Below are 24,928 nucleotides of genomic sequence, written 5' to 3'. Positions count from 1 at the left end.
ACTACATAAATTAGATGTTATTTATTTTCGAAAAAAATAATGAACTAAAATTCTCTCTAAATTATTTATACCACTATGTTGATGTGTAGCTAAACTAGTATTACATATTTTTCCGATGATTAAAATACCAGTCTTTAAGAATGATTTAATTTCAGTTGAGTTTTTTTTGAACATGAGAGTATCTCAAAATAAAATTTCGCAGATGAAAATTAATAGTTTAAAAATTTTTGTGCTATTTGTAAACTATTTTAATCTATTTGCATGGGTTTGAAAAATGTCTTTTTGTTCCCTATACTTCACACACTTTTGATACTCTGCAAACTATGAAAATTTAATGAGCTCTAGAGGTTTATAAATGCTATTTATAAAATTGCATTTTTTTACTGTTGAAAAATTGGTAACAATTTATCACAAAATATGTTAATGATATTTTTATGAATAATATTAAAGGGTTTTGGGACTCCATATTGAATGATTTTTTAACATAAAACTATATTAAACTTAGTAATGATGTAATTTATTATCATCTTCTTGGTTCTTTTGAAAGTTTCAGACGTGAGTTTTAACGACGTCGTGAGCTTAATTGCATCAATTTATTATTTATCACGTCTCACTCTCTTGGCATAAAATTACGGAGAAATAGAAAATTAGCTCTGGCAGTTGAAGAAATAAAAACTTCGGTCTTATCCAAACGTCAGCAACTCTAATTAAAGTTAATCCATTTAATTTGTAGCATTTATTTAGTTTGCTAGGGTATTTAAACTAAAATAAAAACATTTAAAATGTTATGGGTTTGGTGTTTATAAGTCAAAAGTAGTTAATTTCTCATCTCGAAAACTAAAGAAATGTAGTGAAATATAATTTTAATAACTAGTAATGACTTGTAAAATAAGTAAAATAGTTATTTAAATATAAATAGTAACTAAAATAGTAATAATTAAAATTAATAATATTTTAATAAATAATAATAACTAGTGAAATATAATTTCTAAAATAGTGAACATAGCCAGAAACTATTCTGTGTAAAGTGTATTAATTTTAATTGAATATTCATCCACTATCAAGACGGAGACTTCACTGACCGTGACCGCTAGTGAGACGATGGTCATATATCGTGGGTGTGCACTCAGTTAATTATCCAATTGTTTTGGAGCCCAATTTTGTAGGTCCCGTTGACTTAAACCTTTGTGTAGAACCGTGCGAGACCTAAATGCATATAATTAACCAACTTTGTAAGAATAAGCCAATTGATTTAATTTTATAACGATTCATTACAAAAAGCTATTCAAATGCCTTATTTATAGGACTTAACTCTCACCAAATGTGACTGTAGTCAAAGTAGGTGTGGCAAGGAAAAATATCGATATATTTTTATCATTACCTTATTTAGATGTATACTATATTTTGCAACATAAGTTGTATTAGAATAAATTTAACAACTTCGTCATAACGCAACTTTGTTAAAAATTTAAAATTCATACATATTTTGCTCTTAGTGGCATGTTTACTGTGCTGCTGAGACAATAAAATATCTTTTAACTTTAATCAATTAATATATAAATGTATATTTACCCGGAATTCTTCGCGACGATTACCAATGCAAGGAAATTGTAAGAAACACATTTAAATTTTAACTACAAAACCAAAACGTGAAAAATCAACTCGTAAATGCTTATTTTGTTTTGTTTCGTCACAGAGGTACTATACAATTGAAATATATACTTATTTTGCTAATAGAAGCCACAACCCCATTATTCGTTTTCTTGGCCCTTTTTTAATTCTGATAATGTTTCAAGCAGAACGGAAAGTATGCGATAAGCATTTTTACGGTGTCTGAACATGCACTAAACTTTTTTGTAGTGTTTGAACGAAGCGCTGTGCAATACTAGTTTTATCAAACAATAAGTTATCAACTCCTTTAATGTATGCAACATGTCGAGCACACATGTGCAGCGCACAGTATTCTCATATCATCAGGCAGTAAGAGCTGTGTGTTCAAGATACAAAAAAAAGTGATAAAACCAAATCCTTTTTAATATTAATGTGTGTGTGTATATAAATAAATATATATATATATATATATATATATATATATATGGTATGCAATGGCAGAATACGTACAAGGAAAAACAATGTTTGTAACGTAGGATCATAATTTGTTACCTAGTGTCTAAAAAAGGTGATTGCTTAACTTCGTAAAAGTATTTTAATTTTAAAACTCAGATTACTATTATTTGGTTAAAATCTTTTATAAAATAAAATATTTTAAATCAAAACTTTTTTTTCACTAATCACACATTTATAAAAATCAATACCAATAATAAAGGACGTATAGCATTCATAATACAATTTTGTGTGAAAATGATCAATAAACAAATTTATTAATATAGTAATTGACTCTTTTTTATACTTAAAATATCAAAATAACATGGCACACCTGAAAAATTTCTATAAATTATTTTATTTTTGGATCCAAAGGTAGGAAAGTATTTTAAAAAATTTTAATAAGACAAATTTATATGCCCTATAACAAAATAGATGTATTAAATATTATATATATTTTAGAAATCTTTCCAATTTTGTGAAACCAGTCCAACAGATTCAAAAAACATATGTTTCGTATTAAAACAGTATATTTGTTTTAATTTACGCTATCAAATTTAATATAAAAAATCTAGTTTTGTGCCATTGCACAAGCTGTGGTGTAACAAATACTCTAAAAAAGTGAAATATTTTTGTAGTTACCAACAAATAGAATATTTAACTATCTATATAACTAAAAATGTAAATATTCGTTTGTACAAAATAACTTACCTCCAAAATTTTTCACAGATTTGTTTGAAATTTTACTCAACATTGCAGTCATATACGCGCGTGTTTTTATATGATAAAAATTAAATAATAATAAAAAAGAGCACTTTTAACTCTGAACCGTCCGCAAACTTTTAGCGTCAGAAATGGTTTCACGTGCAGGCTCGATGCACCAGCTCGCGACAAAGCACGAAATTAATAAAAGTTACCAAGCTAAAAATATTTAATGTTTATTTTAATAATTAATTTAATGTTTAATTACATTTTTAATTCAATAGCGTACACCCAATTTTCCCTTCTTAATTTAGTTTAGGCTGGCTGGCAGCCTGGTGGGAAACGTCAATGTCGCCCCCGAAACAACCAGTGCCACCAAACCCAATGCGGACAACATGTCCAAGCTCCCACCCTTTTGCTTAGTAGTCTTTCTACTCTGTCCAACTCTTCTTCCAGAACCATCCTTCTGTTTCCTGTAACCAACCTACTTGTAATTAATGCATGAAATTATTGCATCCCGCATGTTAGTGCCCAGGGTTTTCCTTGTGTCTATGCAGGCTTTACCTGGGCCCAACTTATCTAGTTTTAGTCTATAATAGTCAGTAAGGGGATTACCTGCATGATTAGAGCGTATAGGCTTCGGCCTGAGACACGCTTAGAGTCTTCCCTAGACAGACCTCTCCCTCACACTCATGACTATGTTAGTCTAGGAAAAAAAACAATCTTTCATGGAAACGTTGCATTAAAATTCGGCATTTAAATTTTACTCCCATCACGCAAAAAAAAAATCACTTCAATTAATAAAAAAGAAGATTGCGTGCAACTCAGTACACGGGATAGAAATGAACCTTCTTTGGAAATTTAAACCTCGATTTGTAAGTGCTCTCTTTATATCTCTTTAGCGTCGAAAACGTTTGAAAACTATGTTTTACAAAAAGTAGCATTAAAATTCGGACTTGAAATTATAATTGAAATTTTTCTTTGATCGCGCCCAAATAATTTTTACTTAAACAAATTGTGTAATTAAACAAATAAGAAACCTGAGTTTTCTTTTTTATTTATTTTACATTTAACCAGACCGAGCCTTAGGTATACGTGGCCGGGTACAGCTGTATATCTAAACAAACAAAAACTAAAATGTTCCTTCCTTCAAAATCTAAATCTCAGAAAGTTCTTGACTGATTGCTTTGAAATTTTGACAAAATTTTGTATTCGAAAACACGCATTTTTTATACAACCATGTCACACACGTGACAGGTAAAACGATTGAGAAAAAATAGATTTGTAAAAATATAGGTATATTGTATGTTCAATATGAATTGTTTGTGTTTGTCTTTTGTTTTGAAAAGATAAGTTATAGATAGGAAGATATAGATATAAAGAGATAGAAATATAAAGAGAAGTATAGAGAGGGATCGAGAGAGGAAGATATAAAGATATATAGAGATATAGAGAGATATAGAGCGAGGAATGTACTTATAGAGAGATGTAGAATAATAAAAATAGGGATATGGTTTGAAATACAGATAGAAACATAGAGTGATATAGAAGAAAATATTGATGTGAGGAGATATGGATATGGATATATATATATATATATAAAGACAGAGAGATAAAAAATTATATATAGGGAAATATAGTGATAATTATAGAGGATATATATAGAGTGATATTTTATATTATAGATATATATTTGTATATGTGTACCTACTTCAAACAAATTACAAAAAAAAATTGTATGCTCTCTCAATCTTTCTTTTCCATTTAACCAGACTGAGCTACCGCAACACGTGGCCGGTACAAATAATTAATTAATAAAACATATTGTTGTATATATAATTATATACAAATATCAAAAATATATGTAAAATATATATAATTATATATTTATATAAATAATATATAATTAATTATAAATATCTAATTATATATTACATAATTGATATATAATAAAATATATTCATATAAATATGTATATTTGACATACCTATATATAAACCAATACCACAATGCAATAAACTATTAACACAGGCGAGCGTACGAAAAATAACCCAATAACATGGAGAGATGCTACAATATTTTATCATCAGTTACTCAATTGGTTCAAAGTCCACTATAATCTTGTATAATCTGTTGCCTAAATCCTTTGTGGAGAACCATTTGAGACATAAATACCTATCATCAACCAACTAAGTGTGGATAAACTAACTGACTTTATTTAATAACGATTCATTCCAAAAAGTCATCAAAACAAACTAATTGACTGTATTAAATAACGATTCCTACCGAAAAGTCATCAAAACACATCATTTTTAGAGCTAAATTATAATTTAATAGGTGACTGTGATCAAAGTAGATGTGACAAGGAAAAAAAATACTTTTAATACTTTTGATCTTTTCCTTAATTAGAAAAGTAAACTATGTTTTGCATCATATATTGAATAAGAATAAAATTAAGAACTTGTTATATTGTATATTAATAACTTCTATTAAAATATATAAGCGAATATTATAATAAATAAATTTAAAAAAGGGGGTTGTCTGTAAAGTCGGTTTACGGCCGATAATTTTACGTGATTACGTCATAAGAAAACATTGATGAAAAATTGCATACTTTTTAAATTTCAAGTACCTATTATTTACAGTTTTTTTGCAAATTCAATTTAAATAATTTTTTTAAATATAATCACGAACAATTTGTTAAAAAGCGCGCCTTAACCTTTTTGATATTAAAGAAGATTTTCTCGCACGGTGGTTGGCCGGTTCTTGCACGCTCGGCTCAGGCGGAACGTGACAATGAGTCATGCTTCTTTCGTGCGTGCAGCCGGCGTTCAAACGATTTACAAGACGTTATCACGTCAAAAAAAAAAACAATTTAGATATATTGAAGGTTAGGTTTGTTGATGCCGTGAATACGTATATCCTGGCTGTTAGTGAATGTTTCTGCGGTGTCCAGGGAAATGGAGCAGGAGGTGTTCAAAGTGATGCGAGACGGGGCGTTCGACGTCGCGACGTCGGTTCTGCTGGACGACGACCTCCTGCCGTCGCCCACGCAGTTCGACTGCGAGCTGCAGATACCAGAAGCCAACTACACCAAGAAGACTGGCCTGCTGTACCACCCTGGTGAGTGCGCCGCGAAACCACGGCTTCAGGTCGGACACAAAACCGCTCAAGCGTAGGGCATGCTGGATGCCGCGGTGAGTACAACCACAAAATGAAGTTTAGCTTATAGCTCAAGTACACCATGTCCATAAAAGAATGTCCCAGTTATAAAATGTAATAGTATTTTGCTGTAAGCGTTGTAGAGTGATCGTTAAAAGTCACAATTAAAAAGTTAACTCAAAACCGTTTTTATATAAGCGCATGCGCGCATACTGCTTTGTTGTTTTCTCGCTTGCAGCGCGAAAGAATGACTCCTTCACTAATAAGTAGAGTTTGAACCTGTAAACTTTATTTCGAAACGGGATGGAGCCACTTCCCATTGGAATCTTTTTGTACGAGAGTCCCTGATTGTGGGTTTGGTCCGTTTATCTGTCATAACGCCATGTGTTTTTTTTTCTTTGGGAATTTATAAAAAAATTGTGTCTAGTTTCCGCCGCTACCTAATGATTTGCCAGAGTTGAGATACGGAATATTCCATTACTCCGGACGTGTTAACCAAAGTGTGGGAGGAATTTACCTTTAAGTTGGATGTTTGCCGTATAGTTAAAGGTACACGAATTGAAATTTTTTTTAAAATAGGTATATTTACCTTCCATTTGATGTATGATATGTTGTAAATAGTCTAAATTAAACTTTTATAATATAACTTTAATGCTGGAACATTTTTTTTATGGACACCCTAAATTCGCAACTACATCTTGCCTCGTGGGTTGAGGCCTTGTCCGTGTGCCCGAAGTTTTGGCAGGGCTTCTTGCGGCCATCTTTAATGAATCTTAATACCGCAAGGCCAGGTGTTCTGGCAACTTATAGAGGGCTATTCATGGGCAGGCTGAAATTTGTCTCTTGTGGGTAGCCATGACTGGAGAAGGTGAATGTGCTTAAGTCGAAAGCCTGTGATATAGATTTCAGTCTCTGTATAGGTTTGAGATGTTCGATAATACTAGACAGTGAGTATACTGTGCCAGAACACCTGGTCTTCATTTGTCATTAGCTCTTGAAAAAAACAGCATCGAGGCATGCCAATTATTTTTTTATATTTTATTGTTTACAAGACCACATTTTTTTATAAATTATTTAAAATAGTGCTAGTATATATTATTATTCCCATAGGGATTTATAATTGTATGGATTAATTGTATTTTCTTTTAGTTCTGATCATGTTTTTATTACTTCATTGAATTTAGAATACATTTGAATTGTCATTTTAACTATTTTTATTTACCTGTATATTATAGTATATTTTCTTTTTATTTATAATATTTATACATAAATATTTGGTTGTTGTGGTTTCCTTTGGTAAGATTTATTCGTGGTTTTGGCAATGATTATTTCATCTTTTAATTTATTACAATTTTTACACAAAATTTATACGGCGAGGCCTCAATCCAGAAAGATAAGAATTAGGGCATCTGGCCACAAAAACCACTACTATTATTTGTATCTTCAGCAACCAGACTGTTGCCTATCAGATATCGCCAACATACATACAAATTAAAGTGGTAATTTTTTTAGTATAACTTTTTGAAACTAATTAAATACTTCAAATAAGCTCAAATTTCACAGTGTGTATATAACCGTGGTTGTGCAATAATGATTCACGCCCCGAGGATTCAATTAAGGTTTGCCAACTTGCAAACTATTGAAGGTGAAAGTTTTGTGCGTACTAACTATCGTAGCCAGAACATTGGAAAAATCTTGAATATTGTCAAACAATACATTTTTTCACATCTTTAAAAAATATTTTAGGATAATTTTTTAATTCAGATACCTATATTTTTCCTTATCAATACTTTATATGTATCTATATACATATATATGTACATATATATATATACATATATATGTATTTAAATATATATACATATATGTATATGTATAGCATTTAACTGTTACATGAGTCTAAAATTTTCAAGGAAGTTAAAAATTTGGTAGAATTAAAAACAATTTTGGATTAAAGAGTTGTAGAAGTTATTTTCAAGTAAACTTAGTTGCCAATAGATGGCTTTTAAAAAAACTAATGAATTATGCATTAGGAATCAATGATCATATACCTATACTGAAAAAAAGTAGTATTGCTCTAAAGGCTTTTTTTCCCCTCAATATCACTGGCCGTCTGTAAACATCCTGACGTCTGGGAGGAAAACCAACTTTTTTTTCTTTATCGCGGCCTCAGAAAGATCGCCGAAGACAGCGTCAGCCAGGCCGCCTTGAAGACGCGCCTTTTCACGACTCGGTATTAATGGTCTCAGCTTCCGGCCGGCCAGACCGACCCTTCACACGAAGCTGCCACGAAGCTCCTCCAGCTACGAAGTCACATGACAAGTAAGCGCAGGACATCTCGAGGTCTGGCGACAGTTGAATATAGTCAGCAAATACTAGTCACGCACAGAATTAAATTTTCTGTCTTTTTACAGAATATTTCTATGGAAACCCATTGCAGATACTTCACGAAAAATATTTTATGTTTACACAGCACATGGCTAAAGTTATTTTTGCACATTTGAAATAATTTTTTTTTTGCAAATAAATTTGCGCTCACGAATATGGGGTCAAATATTTAAATTTTGATTGATGTTGTATACAAGGAATAGATAATAACCCGTGGTTTTTCTCGCGCAGTTTCAGGCTATTGCTGATATTTAAATATTGAAAGAAACGCATGTGTTTAGTTCCAAATATTTTTACCTTAATTAAATATACACAATAAATTGTCTGGGGTGTAAAAGATTTGATTCATAAAAAAGACGATTAAGAATATTTTATAAAGTGATTATTCGTAAGCGTTTTTAATTTTTAGTATAGATTAGTTAACTGATATAATTTCCCATTTACATTTGTTCAGATAGATATTTTATTTTCATGAAATCACACCATTTCATTTAATGTGGTAGCCAATTAAAAATTTTTAAACATGCCCCTTGTTTATTTGAATCATGATCATGCCATTATTTAAACTTACAATTTTATTTATTTTTGTTACAAGTATTTTAAAATAGTAAAATAATTAAACCTTTTTACAATTACGTACATTGTTTTAAGATTTTGGAAACACTTTCATTTTAATTTAAAATGTAAATAACAGGTATTACGACCCATATATAATATGAATGTACTTAAAAATTTAGCTCATTTTATAACGGTTGCACCTGGTTGTGAAAAAAAATTTGGTTCTAATTCAGGCTCTCGCCATTGTAGTGAGATAAGGTATGTATAAGTTTTTATGTATTATAAGCTTTTAAAACGAATGTTTCACCAAAATTGGTCTAATAGTTTTGACATTATGTTTGAACAAACAAACACACAAACCGAGGAGCATACTTATGTTACAGTTTTTTGAAAATGAGATAATTTTTTTTACAACGTGTAAAATGTAATCGAATATTATACTGGGGCAACACAGAACATAATTGTTTGGGCAAGAATCCGAACCTAGCATAACTGTGAACTGTTTTTGTGGCAGTAAAGTTTATTTCATGTAAATGTACATATGCATGATTATTTCAGTTACATTTACAAAAAAAAATCACAGTGTAAGTTTCTTTGAGGCATACCAATGATAAGGTATATTCAATTAAATTGAAATTACTTCACGGGCTGAACTTTTTCGAGGCATGAAAGGAAGTTAGCGGCTCCTTTCACGAAAGGCTGCGTTAACAAATATGCAAGTATCCTTAAAACCAATCGAACTTTGAAGGATTTTTAGCGCTATGTTTAAAGTAAAAATTTAATTACAGTATTTTACTTGGCTAGCCAACTGATGTAGCCTTAAATTTTCATCGATTAACATTAAAATGGTAAACTTGAAAATGTAAAACATTTTAAATGGATAGCCAAAAAACAAATTATTGGTAAGCATTGAAGAAAGTCAGAAATCATTTCAGAGCTAGTTTTAAATTAATTCAGCCTTTAAATAAAAAAATCTATTGGTTATGACTGCATCCCTACAATGCGGGAAAAAAGCAAGAGTTAATTTGGACAAAAATATTCCATTGGCAGTCAAAAAACTGTTTTTTTAGTCCGGCAACTCACGACAACATTTCTCTATGTAGTGCTAAACTTTCTGTGAAACTATACATATTTATATTCTTTGAATCTTTAGTCGCGTTTGCAATATCTATCAGAAATAATTGCTATTTTATGGATTTTAGGATTTTTACCACGTGGAAACGGTATTGACAATCACTTGGTATTCACCTCCCCGGCGGAGGAGAATGTATAATTCAGGTAGGCTATGCTTGATATGTTTTAAAATGCCTTTTTTTAAGAGCACGCATTCAAATTATCTGGATCCTACACCTCGCCACCTCATTTTTCTTGAGTCGCCTTTGTGAGATTTTTGTCTGTAGTTCAGATTCACCACGGATGTTCTACTTCCCAGAATGTTAAAGAGCTATTTTTAAATAAAAATGATAAATTTTTATTTCCTATTTTTGATCATTTAAGATTAATTAATAAGAATTAAATTTCAAAGATAAAATGCACTGAATTATTAATTTTTTGATAACAGAGTGTCAATAAAGTTTTTATAATGAATTGCAAAAAAAAAGACATTACTTAACTCTACATAACCAGGGTTTTGGTCTTAGCGATATCAATATTGTTGACTTTTATGGAGATTAATGTTTATTTTAATTATGGCTAAATAGTTTTGATTCAAATCTGTTATCTAAACATAGCTTTAATTTTACTTAACGGTGTTGTACCCATAACTTTAAACATACATATTAGGAAAAGTATTGTAAAAGATATATCATCTTTATTAAAAACATGGTAATCATATCCACCTTTTTTTCAAATTTTTCCATTTATTATTTATTACACATGAAGTATGATTAATAGTCTATATATATATATATATATATATTATTAGAAGGATAACATCTGTTTTAAAGTCTTGTATAATTGATTTCTAGAATTTGTTTATTGGAATATATTTATTATTCAAAATTTTTCCGGAATTTTGACATGAAAAAATTCCAACCCACGTGATTGAATAGCAATGCCTTAGAATTTTGTAGGAAATTTCTGATTTATCTGGGAGTATTTTAAAAATTCTTGAGAAGACCGTGTTAAAATTCTGAAGTAAGACTTCGTGCAGGTAACTTTGATAAATATTTAGCTTTTTATCTCTGAAGGTAGTTTTTGAACCGTTGACACGTAGGTTTTATTACAAAAAAAAATCATTATTACATTGTAATTTTTTTTTAAATTTTACAAGGAAAATTCTTGGAAACTCAGGATCAAACGATATCACTTGTAAAAATGCAAGGCAGAGTTTTGTAGTACTGCAAATAGTACAAAGCTCTGCCTTGTAATTTTACAAGTGATATCTTTGGCAGATGAATTACCAAGAATTATACTTGTAAAATTACAAAAACAAATTACAGTGTATTCACTTTTTGCATGCAAATTAATCAGTTGCGTGGTTTAGGCCTTTTGGAAATGTTCGGCTATGACGTAAATTAAGAAACCATCCCAGATTTTGCCTGGAGTTTATACGGAAAACCCTGGAAAACCAAAATCAAGATGTCAGAATCCGGATTCGAACCTGTGTCCTTTTAAATTCGAGTAAAGCATCTTACCATTTATTATTTTTTCTAAAAAATTAGGGTTTTAGGAATAATAATGACTTGTTACTACCATTCTATTTAATGATTTGTCAAATTAATTAATTTTGACATTTCTGCTACGAACAAAGGTGATATATCTCCGTACTTTTACAAAAAAATTCCTTTGGAAACAATTTGCCAAGAAAACGTTTGTAATACTACAAGACCTATTATAAATTTGTACAATTTATGGCTAAGGTTCTTCATACATAGTATATTAAATACGTTTTTGGAGATAATGCATTGTATTTCTTACGTAAATTGGCACTTAATTTTATATTTTAATTGATGTTTTATTCAAACATTCTTTTTTAAAACCATGGAAAAAATAATAAAATATTCAACAATGTTACTATATTTTGTTTTATTGTGCTTATTAATGTGTGCAGTTAATACTGGAAAGGTAGAGGTTTACAAAAAACTTTATTTGTTGGAGGTACTGGGAACAGGCGGAGAATCTAAACCCAGTATTACTACGAACACTATTTTGTAGTGTCACAGTGTTTTCATGTAATTGTACAATTTTTCACTTATCTGTAAATTTACATGAATATTACTGTTCCATTTACAAAAAAAAATTACAGCGCATAATTTACTCGGGACTCAAACCCAGAACCCCTTGAATTAAGATCCGGCGTGAAACCAACCTTGGTATTGAGTCAGTACCACCTTGATCCATAAAACACACCTGAGCCATGTTGCAGAGAAAACAATCGCGTACTGAAATAAAAGCTCTGATTTCTATGACTGATGGAGTTTTTTTTAATCCTTTGATATGTATTGTAAACACAGACTGGCTAGTTAAATAATTATTCCTCACTTAATTTAAAACTAGATGAAAACGCTTTAAAACTATCCTTGGTGTGTGTTGTGTTTTTACGTCTCTAATCATCTTGTTGTGAATTTTGAGCCCAAATTAAGTTACCAAAGAAATATTGAAGTACATTATGCAATACGATTAACAAATCGTCAGTTAAAAAAGAAATTAGTTTGGCATTAAATACTGTTTTGCAGTTAGTTAAGTGAGTGTACTTTTACACAGGATAAGTAAATCTCGCCTAATAAATCAGTATAGTTTCTGGGGTGATTTTGGTTTAAAACACTTAAATTGAGCTTTTCAACAAACAATTATTTGATATTCTTTTGAAGTTGAGGTGAAACTAGAACATTTTTATTTATAGACAAACGACCATTAGGTGCACAGCAGTTTTACTAGCCGGAAAGATCACAATCAAGTCTGTAACGTGAATTGTAACTAGAAAGAAACTCCAATAACTTGAGCAATTTGAGAGGCGAGATAGCTTGTAAGTGTCGTGTCATTACGCTGAGCGATTTCGGTAAGTATGAGTGGATTGGCAGGAAGTAGATTTAGGATTCTCAATCAGCACCATTCATTCTGGATGATTGAGAGTATATTTACACAAGCAAGAGTTTTGTGGTAACAAGGGGGTTGGAGCGTGGTGATAACACAGCCACAAATTTCGCATTCATCATTTATTTCCATTTATGTTTAACAACATTCACAAAGCAAGGGAAACGAATAAAGTTGTAAAGACGACTTCTATACTCACTTTGTAAGGCGGGACTCCTAGATGAGATTCCGTAAGTGGCTGCATACCAAATTTTTTTTGTTGTTAAGAAACCAGTCGTACAAATAATATTCCTGATTCATAAGAAACACACTTAAACCTTGTTTTGCACACTGTTACAAATTTGCTTACGTCAAAAGATGGCACTCGCCGAAGTTACTGAGTACCACTAACCATAAATACATATGATATGAAAAAGTGCCTCGAAGCAAAAGCTATGCTTATTACGCAAAGTTTATCTGGACTCAGTTTAGAGCTAATCTCAAGTTATTTCAAATATTACTTGGGGCGAACGAAGATGCTCTACGACCGCCACGGCTCTTTTACTGATGACTAGAGAACTGAAAAAATTCGCAGATTCATTTCACGGTAGGATAGAGTCCAAATACTTTTGACATTATTTTGCTTCAGTGGTTGGGCCACAGTTTATCTGAAGGACTCTGGGCCAATGAAAAATCTTTACCAGAAGAATTAGGGAATCACGATCGTTCCAGTCAACAGGTGTTACAAGTCGATAACCAATCAGCAGATGTAATTTGCACGATTCTATCCTTTAGGGATTTGAAATCGCGAATTTTACAGGTCTCTACTGATGACTCTACACGCATTATCTCTCGCAGTTTCTCCAGAGGTGTGAGGGCTTTCTGTCCCCCTCCACTCCTCCCCAAAAGGAACAAACACCGGGCCTCGTGACTCGTCCGTCGTTCGCTCGACTCCATCTGAGGAGCTGAGCTCGGGGCGATTTCACAATGGTATCGTCTGCTGCCCGGTTGTCGCCCAGAGAGTGGGTGGTCGTAGTTACTGGACTCCAAACAGCCACCCTCAGATGTCGTGTTAATTCTCTTCGGGAGTCGTGCGGTAGCGTGGCCCGGGGCTACCTCGACTCGCCCATGCGAGTAGTCTCCGACCCGGGTCCCATGTCATCGTGCTGCTCGTCACTCGCCCAGCGAGTTGGCTGTTCGTCCCTGGCGGACTCGCAACACGTCACTCTGGTCGCGGTGTAGACGAGTGCTTCGTTGGAGACGTTGTGTGTTACTCGCTTCGGGACGTCAACTCGCCCAACGAGTTGCTGCTCGTTGGTGGAGGATTTCCGAACCATGACCCACGGGCGAGTCTATGGACACTCCGTGCTCTCGCTTTACGCCCATTTTCCGTGGTGGCGTCAGGCTTCTGGTGGCGTCGATCTTCGACGATAGTCGCGAAGATCGAGAACGTTTTCGTACAGCCAAGGAAAACTATAGTGTTCACATATTTCGGGTCTGATTCCGATGCATCACACGAGTCCGCGGGACGTTTCTCTGACCTACAGTCCGGCATCTCTCTTCTGACGTGGGCGCAGGCGTTACGGGCGCACGCCCCGTTACATTAGCAAAACATTTTTAACGCCTCTTGTAGGATTTCTTGATGTACGTTGACAACAATCTCGAAAGCTATCTTTAAATGCCTGCAAAAAAATTAAAAAAATGTTTACCAATGTAACCTATTGTAAGCTTAAACCAGCAAGGATAACTATTCTCCAGAACAAATTGCAAACAAATGAGAAATAGCAAAAGCCCCCTAGATGACTGGTCACCTGAAAAAAAAATCGCAGAGGCATTGAATTACCTTTAAACCAAATTTTTTTCCCCATAAAATTTAGCGAAAACGCAAGAGTGGAATTGTTGATCAAATAAAATTAATGATTCCAGGTGGTCGAAGCGTGATCCTGCATCCTGTGAATAAAAAATAAATTTTTATTGTAATAAATAGGCTAAAATATAAACAATAACATTCTTATTCCAGTAGATGGGTTTGGTAATGAAACGACGAGCCACTGCACGCAAAAAATTTCAGGAATGATGACAAACTGTAACAGTCAAATACTGAAGGTAATAACACGAGGCAGTTCCATTTATTGTCAAGTGCAAAGTTTTATGCGATAACTTTTCGATGTTTAAGTTCTAGGGAACAAACTTCTGTGGTAACCTGTAACACAATGGACGTAATACCCGCTACACACTCATAAACTGTACTAATACACTATTTAAAAAAAGTAAACTTGGGTTACGAACCTTAAATAATTTTTATGGAGTGCAAAAAACAAATGCCTAGTACTGTAAGAAATTAACCGGTTCAAAAAATCAAATACAAATAGAGTAAAAATCAAGGAGAAAATATAAATAAAATTAATGTATTAAACAAAGATTAAATCGATTTATAAAAAATTAATAAAAGTCCAAAAAGTAAATAGTTTTAGTTCCTAGATTTAACAAATAAAATATTAAAGGGAAAGCGTTCGCACTAACATTTAACACCGAGAAAAATATAATTTATAACTTTATTCGATTGAGTTCGGGTACAGTTTTAAATAAATGTCAATGGCAAGTTAAATCAAAATCATAACACAAAATGTCTACAAACAGCTAAGGCTAAATACATTAAAAGCTACTATGCTAGGTGTCAATATAAGTAGTATAGGTTAGCCGGAACTGGCGCAGGCTTCAGGCTGAGGTGCCGAGGTGCCGACCGCCATATTGGATTGTGTCGTCACGGCGGCCATATTGGATGAGCGTAACGGGACACAGCGTAACGGGACATGTAGTACCTTGACCTTTGACCCTCAAAATTCGCCAAAATTGGGCAAAAATTGCCCAAAATTCCTCAAAATTCGCCAAAATTTACATTTCTGTGGAAAAAAATTCCGCCAAAAAATCTCAAAAAATTCCTCAATTCAAAAATTAGGATTTCGAAAATCCTCAAAAGTCATTTTGTCTTAGAAAGAACCCAAATTCCTAAAAGAGGCTTAAGCATCCTTGTTTACAGCCTCCGATAAGCCTCTTACGTCATCTAGGATTATGACCGCCATCTTGGATTATGTCGTCACCGTTGCAGTTTCCGTTACGTCCGCCATCTTGAAAATCTTTATTTATTATACGATTTTAATGAATTTTTTTTTAAAAATTATAAAAAAATTCAAATAATAAAATTTTAACAAAATAATTATAAAAAATATACTTTTACGACACAGAATTCGGAGTCCTCGGTTCGAACCCGACGAGTGCAAAAAAAAAATAAAAATGGCGACCGATCCTTCCCTCACAGTGGACGCAGGCAGACTGACCCCCACCACTTTTACCAATGCATATATATCGTCACCTAGTATGACGTCATGTACGCCATCTTGAAATTTGGACACCACCTTGAAAATCTTTATTTATTATCTGATTTTAATGAAAAAAATTCCTAAATTCATCAAAAATTAACGTATTTGAATTCTGTTTGATTATATGGATGTACGTCCTTGGTTCGATTCCCGGCGAGAGTAAACGGTCGATCCTTCCTCCATGAAAGCTACCTAGACTGATCTACCACCACCAGTACAAAGGTATATATCATCAACTGGTATGACATCATGTCCGCCATCTTGTCTCCATCCGCTGGAGACCACCATCTTGTTTTCGTCTGATAGAGTGTGCCGATACCATGTAGTATAATTATCTGTTCACGATACTTTTGTCCTCAACTGTTGACATTGAACATTGACCTTGAAATTTGACCTTGACCTTGAACTTTGACCTTGACCTTGAAATTTGACCTTGACCTTGAACTTTGACCTTGACCTTGAACTTTGACCTTCACCTCGAAATTTGACCTTGACCTTGAAATTTGACTTTGTCCTTGAAATTTGACTTTGTCCTTGTCGACCATCATGGATTCGACATTTTATGTTCAGTACATGCTACCAGTAGCTACCACCTGCTGAAGTACTCCATCTTGTGTGTACTTATATTATTGAGTACATTTCCATCTGGATAATTTTATTCTAACCCGCTACAGTGCAGTAATCATTTATTACCGAGGTGCCCCCCCGCCATCTTGAAATTCGGCCGCCATCTTGAAATCATGTAATAATGTAGCTATAAAAGCGGGAAAAAATCCAAAATTCATAAAAAAAATCACTCATTAACTTACATATTGATTCGATCCGCTCCAGTCCTTGGTTCGATCCCTGAATGATGCAAAACATTTAATTTTATAAAAAAAATAATAATTTCAATAAACCATGTTCAAAATTCTTAAAGAGACTTTAAACCCTCTACTATCATCATCCTATCAGACATCAAGACCACCATATTGGAAATTCGTAATTGTAATGCTAGAGATTCGGGAAAAAGTTCAAAATTCATTAAATAAATTTGTAATCTATATACTGATTGATTAGATCGACTAAGGTCCTTGGTTCGATCCCTGGCCGATACAAAACAACTTTAATTTTAAAAAAGTACCAGAAAAGTGTAAGGTTCGAGAAATAAAACACCTCAAAGTCTTTTACAAACATAATATTTATTACACAATTTCTATCCTACTACAGAATCACTTGCGAAAGCCAGCAATCTTATAAACATTTAGCCCTGCATAGACGTGCAACGACTACTTCTTAGCTCCAAATGGCTCCCACAGCTCCAACAGCCTCCAAATGCTTAACACAGCTCCAAATGGCTCCAAATGCTCCAAACGGCTCCAAATGCTCCAAATGTCTCCAGCAGCTCCAAATGCTTGACAGCTCCAAATGCTTCAAAAGGCTCCAAATGCTCCAACAGCTCCAAAAAAAGGCTCCAAATGCTCCAATAGCCTCCAAATGCTTAACACAGCTCCAAATGGCTCCAAATGCTCCAAACGGCCTCCAAATGCTTGACAGCCTCCAAATGCTTGACAGCTCCAAATGGCTCCAAATGCTCCAAACGGCTCCAAATGCTCCAAATGTCTCCAAAAGGCTCCAAATGCTTCAAAAGGCTCCAAATGCTCCAACAGCCTCCAAATGCTTAACACAGCTCCAAATAGCTCCAAATGCTCCAAACGGCCTCCAAATGGCTCCAACAGCCTCCAAATGCTTAACACAGCTCCAAATGGCTCCAAATGCTTCAAACGGCCTCCAACTGCTTGACAGCTCCAAATGTCTCCAGCAGCTCCATATGCTTGACAGCTACAAATGTTTCAAAAGGCTCCAAACGCTCCAAATGGCTCCAAATGCTCCAAATGGCTCCAACAGCTCCAAAAGGCTCCAAATGCTTCAAAAGGCTCCAACTGATTCCAATTACTTTTCTTATCGAACTTGGCATGATTACTAACATGTCTTTATTTGTATACATTTTGACTGGCAGTGGTAACGTATTTTGCACCTTTAAGTTATAAGTTTTATTTAGAAATCAGATTTCGATAAATGGTAGATACCATTTGGAAATAAAATATATTAATTTATCTTCAAGTTTATACACATACATTTAATTTAAGCCATTATTGTATGTAGCCAGCTTCCCTCAGTTCTTTGAGTATGAAGGATATTTCTGTAATGTTCGAATAGTTTCCTGCACAAAGCGATCCATGTAGTAGTCGTAGCCTGTCAACCAATATGTTAGGATCTTCCCATGAGGTATAATCAATCTCTTCTGCTGCGTTCATCATCCTTGCATGTTTATTATAAATATTATGATATCTGGTGTCTTCCGTTTTAACACCAACCTCAGGGTTACTTTCCTCATCGTGCCAGTGATTATCACAAGCTTGATCAGGATAATTTATTTTATTACGACGTTTCCATCGTTTTGGTCTCAAACCACCATCACAGTCTTCGCTCTTGCATGCTTTTGGTGCTTCAGCACAGTACTCAATCATGTCAGCCTTAGATGTGTCAGCACAGTCTTCGTTCACGCCAGCTTCTGATGTGTCACCACAGTCTTCAATCATGTCAGCACCACAAACTTGATCAGGATAATTTATTTTATTACGTCGTTTCCATCGTTTTGGTCTCAGACCGCCATCACAGTCTTCGATCTTGCCTGCTTTAGGTGCTTCAGTACAGTACTCAATCATGTCAGCCTCAGATGTGTCACCACAACCTTCAATCATGCCCGCTTCAGATGATTCATCAAAGTCTTCGACCTTGTAAGCTTCAGATGGTTCTCCATCTTTCTCATTTTCATGGAGACTACTATATATTGGAGTAAATATATTTTCATTTCTAATGTGGTTACAACTTCCTTCGTTTGTTTTAAATTTTAAATTATTATCTTGATCTAGATCAGTAATTTTAGCATTAGCTTTTTCGCCTTCGTTCCTCTTCCGCGATGTTGTAGCCCAGTCTTCGTTATCTTTATTCATCTTAATTGTACAGGTCTTGTAATGTCTATCCAAGTAATATCTTCTACCAAAGGATTTCTGACACTGACTGCAATGAAATGGTTATTGACAAGGACTCAAATTACACTCGCTTCTCTCATGTCGTTTAGCATTCTTTCTCAAGGTAAACATTTTGCTACAGTATCTACAGTGATGACGTTTCGATACAGCAACAAATCCCGTTTCAGGATTCATATTAGTTACTGAGACTAATGCCAGATGCAAACTAAGAGTTTTAAATTAGATATATTACTTAAATAGAATTTTTTTATTATTTCATCAGCGAGAATTAATTTATCTCATTCAAAGGTACTTGTTGCAAGTAGTTCTGCTTTTCAACAACAGATGTCGCCACATGTTACTTGCAGGTAAATAATATTTAGTTCTTTTATGCGAGATGCGGGATGCTCACTAACGATCGCAATAGAACGATGGCTTCGCTAGACTCCAAGGAGAAGGAAGTACGTCCATCCTGTTAGTGCTTCTTAGATTTCTCAGAGATTATTTGACTGAGTAATGATATTTTTATTTTAATTTCCACCTGATAAAAATATTACAAGTGATGATTAAGTAGCAGAAGTAAACTAATTATTAGCAACCTTGAATAAAAAATGACATGCTTCATTAAGTAAAAAAATCCTTCATGCAGAGATAAATTCCTCATCAGTAACCAGAAGCACTCGGAGAAAACCATCAGATGTCTAGTCAGGAATAATCAGAAGCACTCGGAGAAAACCATCAGATGTCTAGTCAGGAATAATCAGAAGCACCCAGAGAAAACCATCAAAATATTGTCAAGAATAATCAGAAGCACACACGGAAAAATCCACCATAATACTGTCAAGAATAAACGGAAGAACACGGAGAAAACTGCCATAATATTGACAAGAATAATCGGAAGCACACGGAGAAAACCGCCACAAGTTTTCTTTGATATCATAAAATTTCAGGAAAAAATAACAAAAAATAAAAATAAATTAATAAAAAATTAAAAAAAAATAAATAAATAAAAAAAAAATTCTGGCTTGTACTAGAACTATATCTTTGCTCAACAATGAGAAGTTCACAAGCTAGCAGAATCTGTTTATGTATTTATTTATTTTATTTTTTAAAATTTTTTATTAATTAATTTTTATTTTTTGTTATTTTTTCCTGAAATTTTATGATATCAAAGAAAACTTGTGGCGGTTTTCTCCGTGTGCTTCCGATTATTCTTGTCAATATTATGGCAGTTTTCTCCGTGTGCTCCCGTTTATTCTTGACAGTATTATGGTGGATTTTTCCGTGTGTGCTTCTGATTATTCTTGACAATATTTTGATGGTTTTCTCTGGGTGCTTCTGATTATTCCTGACTAGACATCTGATGATTTTCTCCGAGTGCTTCTGATTATTCCTGACTAGACATCTGATGGTTTTCTCCGAGTGCTTCTGGTTACTGATGAGGAATTTATCTCTGCATGAAGGATTTTTTTACTTAATGAAGCATGTCATTTTTTATTCAAGGTTGCTAATAATTAGTGAACTTCTGCTACTTAATCATCACTTGTAATATTTTTATCAGGTGGAAATTAAAATAAAAATATCATTACTCAGTCAAATAATCTCTGAGAAATCTAAGAAGCACTAACAGGATGGACGTACTTCCTTCTCCTTGGAGTCTAGCGAAGCCATCGTTCTATTGCGATCGTTAGTGAGCATCCCGCATCTCGCATAAAAGAACTAAATATTATTTACCTGCAAGTAACATGTGGCGACATCTGTTGTTGAAAAGCAGAACTACTTGCAACAAGTACCTTTGAATGAGATAAATTAATTCTCGCTGATGAAATAATAAAAAAATTCTATTTAAGTAATATATCTAATTTAAAACTCTTAGTTTGCATCTGGCATTAGTCTCAGTAACTAATATGAATCCTGAAACGGGATTTGTTGCTGTATCGAAACGTCATCACTGTAGATACTGTAGCAAGGTGTTTACCTTGAGAAAGAATGCTAAACGACATGAGAGAAGCGAGTGTAATTTGGGTCCTTTTCAATAACCATTTCATTGCAGTCAGTGTCAGAAATCCTTTGGTAGAAGATATTACTTGGATAGACATTACAAGACCTGTACAATTAAGATGAATAAAGATAACGAAGACTGGGCTACAACATCGCGGAAGAGGAACGAAGGCGAAAAAGCTAATGCTAAAATTACTGATCTAGATCAAGATAATAATTTAAAATTTAAAACAAACGAAGGAAGTTGTAACCACATTAGAAATGAAAATATATTTACTCCAATATATAGTAGTCTCCATGAAAATGAGAAAGATGGAGAACCATCTGAAGCTTACAAGGTCGAAGACTTTGATGAATCATCTGAAGCGGGCATGATTGAAGGTTGTGGTGACACATCTGAGGCTGACATGATTGAGTACTGTACTGAAGCACCTAAAGCAGGCAAGATCGAAGACTGTGATGGCGGTCTGAGACCAAAACGATGGAAACGACGTAATAAAATAAATTATCCTGATCAAGTTTGTGGTGCTGACATGATTGAAGACTGTGGTGACACATCAGAAGCTGGCGTGAACGAAGACTGTGCTGACACATCTAAGGCTGACATGATTGAGTACTGTGCTGAAGCACCAAAAGCATGCAAGAGCGAAGACTGTGATGGTGGTTTGAGACCAAAACGATGGAAACGTCGTAATAAAATAAATTATCCTGATCAAGCTTGTGATAATCACTGGCACGATGAGGAAAGTAACCCTGAGGTTGGTGTTAAAACGGAAGACACCAGATATCATAATATTTATAATAAACATGCAAGGATGATGAACGCAGCAGAAGAGATTGATTATACCTCATGGGAAGATCCTAACATATTGGTTGACAGGCTACGACTACTACATGGATCGCTTTGTGCAGGAAACTATTCGAACATTACAGAAATATCCTTCATACTCAAAGAACTGAGGGAAGCTGGCTACATACAATAATGGCTTAAATTAAATGTATGTGTATAAACTTGAAGATAAATTAATATATTTTATTTCCAAATGGTATCTACCATTTATCGAAATCTGATTTCTAAATAAAACTTATAACTTAAAGGTGCAAAATACGTTACCACTGCCAGTCAAAATGTATACAAATAAAGACATGTTAGTAATCATGCCAAGTTCGATAAGAAAAGTAATTGGAATCAGTTGGAGCCTTTTGAAGCATTTGGAGCCTTTTGGAGCTGTTGGAGCCATTTGGAGCATTTGGAGCCATTTGGAGCGTTTGGAGCCTTTTGAAACATTTGTAGCTGTCAAGCATTTGGAGCTGCTGGAGACATTTGGAGCTGTCAAGCAGTTGGAGGCCGTTTGAAGCATTTGGAGCCATTTGGAGCTGTGTTAAGCATTTGGAGGCTGTTGGAGCCATTTGGAGGCCGTTTGGAGCATTTGGAGCTATTTGGAGCTGTGTTAAGCATTTGGAGGCTGTTGGAGCATTTGGAGCCTTTTGAAGCATTTGGAGCCTTTTGGAGACATTTGGAGCATTTGGAGCCGTTTGGAGCATTTGGAGCCATTTGGAGCTGTCAAGCATTTGGAGGCTGTCAAGCATTTGGAGGCCGTTTGGAGCATTTGGAGCCATTTGGAGCTGTGTTAAGCATTTGGAGGCTATTGGAGCATTTGGAGCCTTTTTTTGGAGCTGTTGGAGCATTTGGAGCCTTTTGAAGCATTTGGAGCTGTCAAGCATTTGGAGCTGCTGGAGACATTTGGAGCATTTGGAGCCGTTTGGAGCATTTGGAGCCATTTGGAGCTGTGTTAAGCATTTGGAGGCTGTTGGAGCTGTGGGAGCCATTTGGAGCTAAGAAGTAGTCGTTGCACGTCTATGCAGGGCTAAATGTTTATAAGATTGCTGGCTTTCGCAAGTGATTCTGTAGTAGGATAGAAATTGTGTAATAAATATTATGTTTGTAAAAGACTTTGAGGTGTTTTATTTCTCGAACCTTACACTTTTCTGGTACTTTTTTAAAATTAAAGTTGTTTTGTATCGGCCAGGGATCGAACAAAGGACCTTAGTCGATCTAATCAATCAGTATATAGATTACAAATTTATTTAATGAATTTTGAACTTTTTCCCGAATCTCTAGCATTACAATTACGAATTTCCAATATGGTGGTCTTGATGTCTGATAGTATGATGATAGTAGAGGGTTTAAAGTCTCTTTAAGAATTTTGAACATGGTTTATTGAAATTATTATTTTTTTTATAAAATTAAATGTTTTGCATCATTCAGGGATCGAACCAAGGACTGGAGCGGATCGAATCAATATGTAAGTTAATGAGTGATTTTTTTTATGAATTTTGGATTTTTTCCCGCTTTTATAGCTACATTATTACATGATTTCAAGATGGCGGCCGAATTTCAAGATGGCGGGGGGGCACCTCGGTAATAAATGATTACTGCACTGTAGCGGGTTAGAATAAATTTATCCAGATGGAAATGTACTCTATAATACAAGTACACACAAGATGGAGTACTTCAGCAGGTGGTAGCTACTGGTAGCATGTACTGAACATAAAATGTCGAATCCATGATGGTCGACAAGGACAAAGTCAAATTTCAAGGACAAAGTCAAATTTCAAGGTCAAGGTCAAATTTCGAGGTGAAGGTCAAAGTTCAAGGTCAAGGTCAAAGTTCAAGGTCAAGGTCAAATTTCAAGGTCAAGGTCAAAGTTCAAGGTCAAGGTCAAAGTTCAAGGTCAAGGTCAAATTTCAAGGTCAATGTTCAATGTCAACAGTTGAGGACAAAAGTATCGTGAACAGATAATTATACTACATGGTATCGGCACACTCTATCAGACGAAAACAAGATGGTGGTCTCCAGCGGATGGAGACAAGATGGCGGACATGATGTCATACCAGTTGATGATATATACCTTGGTACTGGTGGTGGTAGATCAGTCTAGGTAGCTTTCATGGAGGAAGGATCGACCGTTTACTCTCGCCGGGAATCGAACCAAGGACGTACATCGATATAATCAAACAGAATTCAAATACGTTAATTTTTGATGAATTTAGGAATTTTTTTCATTAAAATCAGATAATAAATAAAGATTTTCAAGGTGGTGTCCAAATTTCAAGATGGCGTACATGACGTCATACTAGGTGACGATATATATGCATTGGTAAAAGTGGTGGGGGTCAGTCTGCCTGCGTCCACTGTGAGGGAAGGATCGGTCGCCATTTTTATTTTTTTTTTTGCACTCGTCGGGTTCGAACCGAGGACTCCGAATTCTGTGTCGTAAAAGTATATTTTTTATAATTATTTTGTTAAAATTATATTATTTGAATTTTTTTATAATTTTTAAAAAAAAATTCATTAAAATCGGATAATAAATAAAGATTTTCAAGATGGCGGACGTAACGGAAACTGCAACGGTGACGACATAATCCAAGATGGCGGTCATAATCCTAGATGACGTAAGAGGCTTATCGGAGGCTGTAAACAAGGATGCTTAAGCCTCTTTTAGGAATTTGGGTTCTTTCTAAGACAAAATGACTTTTGAGGATTTTCGAAATCCTAATTTTTGAATTGAGGAATTTTTTGAGATTTTTTGGCGGAATTTTTTT

General features: G+C 34.2%; 1 protein-coding gene across 2 annotated transcripts in view; it reads left to right on the top strand.

Moving 5' to 3' along the window:
- The window catches only part of LOC134535038 (uncharacterized), a 373,285-nt gene that overhangs the window by 159,912 nt on the left and 188,445 nt on the right, over positions 1–24,928 (top strand). For both annotated transcript variants that reach the window (XM_063373884.1, XM_063373875.1), the window contains exon 4: positions 5,762–5,928. In XM_063373884.1, the coding sequence (XP_063229954.1) occupies positions 5,762–5,928 (167 nt within the window). The remainder of the gene's footprint in view (positions 1–5,761; positions 5,929–24,928) is intronic.

Source organism: Bacillus rossius, chromosome 1, assembly GCF_032445375.1.
Source record: "Bacillus rossius redtenbacheri isolate Brsri chromosome 1, Brsri_v3, whole genome shotgun sequence".
NCBI classification, from domain to species: domain Eukaryota; kingdom Metazoa; phylum Arthropoda; class Insecta; order Phasmatodea; family Bacillidae; genus Bacillus; species Bacillus rossius.
Note: the sequence above shows the minus strand (reverse complement) of the source record. Positions and strands in the feature narration are given on the sequence as shown.